General features: G+C 39.4%; 1 protein-coding gene across 4 annotated transcripts in view; it reads left to right on the forward strand.

The window, feature by feature from the left end:
* The first annotated feature begins 81 nt into the window (after positions 1 to 81).
* The window catches only part of LOC111429745, a 5,725-nt gene continuing 2,003 nt past the window's right edge, over positions 82 to 3,803 (forward strand). For all 4 annotated transcript variants that reach the window (XM_023065722.1, XM_023065723.1, XM_023065724.1 and 1 more), the window contains exons 1-2: positions 82 to 2,158; positions 2,632 to 3,627. In XM_023065722.1, the coding sequence (XP_022921490.1) occupies positions 491 to 2,158; positions 2,632 to 3,627 (2,664 nt within the window). In that variant the 5' untranslated portion in view covers positions 82 to 490. The remainder of the gene's footprint in view (positions 2,159 to 2,631; positions 3,628 to 3,803) is intronic.

Consider the following 3,803-nt stretch of genomic DNA (forward strand, 5'->3'; position numbering starts at 1 on the left):
TTTTTTTTTTTTTTTTTTTTTTTTGTTGTTGCAGGATTTGATGACGTGGTCATACTCTCTCTCTCAAAAGAAAGGCAAGAGAGAATGAAATAAAAGAGGGAAAAACTGCATTTCGTGGCCAACGAATCCGACCCTGAAATTCTTTTTCCTCTCCCATTTCCGTTTTACGTATCCTCTCTGTTTTAGCCATCACCTTAGCCTCACTCAATTTGAATCCCGTCGGTGATTTTTGTTCTATTTAGTAATTATCTTGTTCTTATCGACGTTGAATCGAACTTTTTTGCGAATACCTTGATTCCACGATTGGCTATGATTCTACAAATATTAGGTTCGGCTTGCAATTGTGTTGGCAATCTGGTTTCTAATGAGCGTGATACAAATGATTGGAGGTTTTCTTTGTTAATTCCGTAGGAATTTTTTGTTTTAGTTTTTGTTCTTCCTATTTTCGGTGTTTTGTTTTTAGTTTTTTTGTTCATTTTTATGGTTTTCAATGATCAATGGAGACGGGCATTGTGAGGGCTTCTCGGAGGTCGCCTCTGCCGATCCATTGGATTCATCTTCACCTTGGGGTGTCGAGAATGTCGATGGTTGCTCTGTTGCATCGCCAGCTTCTTCGAGGTATTCGTCCTGCGGAGATTCCGAGTTTGAGAGGTATTGCAGTGCGAATTCAGCAATGGGAACGCCAAGTATGCGCAGCACGATTACAGTATTTAACGATTGCATCGATTCTGAACTTGCGTATGCGAGGAATTATGGGTTCAGTGATGATGGCGGCCTGGAGAACTTCATTTTGGGAGGGAACGAGATGAATTCGATGGATACGAATATAGTAGGCTATAGAAAGATAGAACTGCACGATGAAATCACTCGTGAAGAGCAGAGTACGAAACATAGGTCTAGTGGGTTGAATTTGTACGGTACGGGTGAGCTTATTGATTCACTTGAAGCTAATGGCGAAGGTTTGTGTTGGAAGGTTGAGAGCACATCGGATTTATTATGTGGGGTAGATATGACTAACCGATCTGAGAAGGTAGAGAGCAGCAAAGATGAAAAAGAAGGCTTCATTATAGGGACAGAAGCCAGTGAATCGGGAACGGAGGTGGATGCTGTTCTTGGAGATGTAACCAATGAAGCAGTTCATATGGGATGTTTAGAAGGAAGTACGGTTGGGATTGGTATGAAAATAGGACAAAGGTTTGAAGAACGTCTTCTACCTTGCAGGGTTGAGAAAAAGTCTGACGGTGAATTGGATGTGGAAAATGATAGATCCCAGAACGAGCATTCAGAGAGTGAGGATTCAATGTATAATTTTTTATCTGATGGTGATCATAGGGATGAAACTTTCCTGCATAATAATGCACGCATTCTTCCAGAAACTGACATGGCAAATGAAAATCCACTGCTTATCAATTCATCTGTTGCTTTCGGTTCGGACGATTGGAATGATTTTGCGGATGCACTCCAGGAAAGGATACCGTGCAATCTGAATTCCTCTTCTCTGACTGTTAATGGTGTTCTTGATGGTAGTGGAATGACGAGAGAAGATGGAAAACAGATGCTCTTAGCCTGCAAAGAAGATCAAGCTAGCACAAATTTTCTGAAGAAAGTTAACTGCAGTTCTGGGGATTGTATGATTGTGCCAACTGCTGAAAGAGCAAACGACGTGATTCAAGTGCGGGACATTCCTATGGCGATCTGTCAAGTCCAGTCTTTTGACGAGTTGGAGGAAATTGCAAACAATACTTTTTTAACTGCAGCTGATTTTTCATACGGTCTTGAATTAGATCAAGATGCAAAGGATATATTTGTTGTTAATAATCAGGCAGGAGATGCTGATAAAACTGCATATAATAGTGAATGTCTTGTTTGTAATGTTTCTGGAGTTGGTACAGGAGCAGAGAAATTTACTTCAAAGCAGCACGTGTGCACAGTGGATGGTAACTCTGTAACGCAACCTCAAATCCTAGAAACCGAAGATAACGGTGGAGCGGTGAATCAAGGCTTAGATAGCCAAGGACTAGGAAATGTGAAAACAAAAATGGACCCTCTTGGTGCTGCTTTAACTAATCGTCTTTCGACTCATGCTAGTGACTGTAGCGAGGATTTGGCACATTCCAATTCAATACCTGAATCAAAAGGTCATCTTTTGCCAGTTGAGGTCAGTAGAAATTTCTTTGTTTATGATGCTCGGTTATCATTGGCTTTGACTTCTTACTTGCCTTGAAAATTGTCTCGAATTGTGCAAAATCTTAAATCATCACCTAGTAACTGATTGAACACATTGTCTCTGTCCCACTAACGCTCCCTCAGTTATAAGATTATGTCCAATGAATCTTTAGAAATATTCTATAAACATTTTAAGATGCTTGTGTATTTGTACGCGAGGGGATGAAAGGACCGTAATGCCACTGATGAAGTGTATTGTTAAAGATAAGAGGAGCCATCAATCCAATGTATTTCACTTATTGTATCTGTCCATTCTATATTTATTTTGCAATTGTATATCTGTTCCTCCGGCAGTCGTCAATCACCTGCAAGTGTATGGTCGATGTACAAGTACAATAATTGTTGGCTTTGAAATGAATACCTATCTTGATGCCCTCACATTCTTGCAAATTTTTTTCCTTGCAGCTAGCAAAACTTGAGATACATGATTTCTATGATGAAGTTGTTCACGAAATGGAAGAAATACTACTTGAATCTTGTGATTCTCCAGGGGCTAGATTTACTAATAAATATAAGATATCTCAGTCACTACCATCTTTACCACTAAGGGATGGAGGATCAACTACACCTACTTCAGGCACTAACAGTTCTGATCCAAGTAACCCAGAAAACTTGAAAATTGATGGGGTTGAAGTGATAGGGGCAAGACAAAAGAGAGGGGATGTATCATTCAGTGAAAGACTAGTTGGGGTGAAGGAGTACACTGTATACAAAATTAGGGTATGGAGTGACAAGAAACAGTGGGAGGTTGAACGCCGCTACCGAGATTTCTATTCTCTATATTGTCAGTTGAAATCATCATTTGCTGATCATGGGTGGAGTTTACCCTCTCCCTGGTCCGCAGTTGATAATAGATCAAGAAAGTTATTTGGGAGTGCATCTCCGGACATTATTGCGGAAAGAAGTGTTTTAATTCAAGAGTGTTTATGTTCTATTCTTCATTCAAGATTTTCAGCAACCAATCCGAGTCCATTAATTTGGTTTTTGTCCTCTCAAGAATCAAACTCCAGCTCTCCTACATCAGATACTGCAGTACCTCAATCACCTGATACTGCAAGTGTGTCTGACACGCAAAACTTGTTCTCTTTGGGGAATTCCATATCACTAATTGTTGAAATTCGACCGTACAAATCTACAAAACAAATACTGGAGATGCAGCATTATATGTGTGCTGGATGTTATAGACATTTTGATGATCAGAAAACTCTGATGAAAGGCTTTGTACAGAGTTTTGGATGGGGCAAACCACGAGTCTGTGATTACACCTCTCAGATGTTTTGCTCTTCATGCCATACGAATGAGATGGCAGTCATACCAGCAAGAGTTTTACATCATTGGGACTTCACTCAGTATCCAGTTTCTCAGTTAGCTAAGTCATATTTGGATTCCATACATGATCAGGTATTTTATGCAGAACAAATTTCCATTTAATCATTTCTAACTATATTGTCTTTGATAGTTCTCTTTAGTTCATATAAAGTTTATTGGGAAATATGAGTAATTGGTATATACAGCCTTTGCTCTGCAGAACAGATAGTTGTGTTCTGCTGGGGTTTTTTTTTTTTTTTTTTTTTTTT

Source organism: Cucurbita moschata, unplaced genomic scaffold (assembly GCF_002738365.1).
Source record: "Cucurbita moschata cultivar Rifu unplaced genomic scaffold, Cmos_1.0 Cmo_Scf00032, whole genome shotgun sequence".
In the NCBI taxonomy this organism is placed as follows: Eukaryota; Viridiplantae; Streptophyta; class Magnoliopsida; order Cucurbitales; family Cucurbitaceae; genus Cucurbita; species Cucurbita moschata.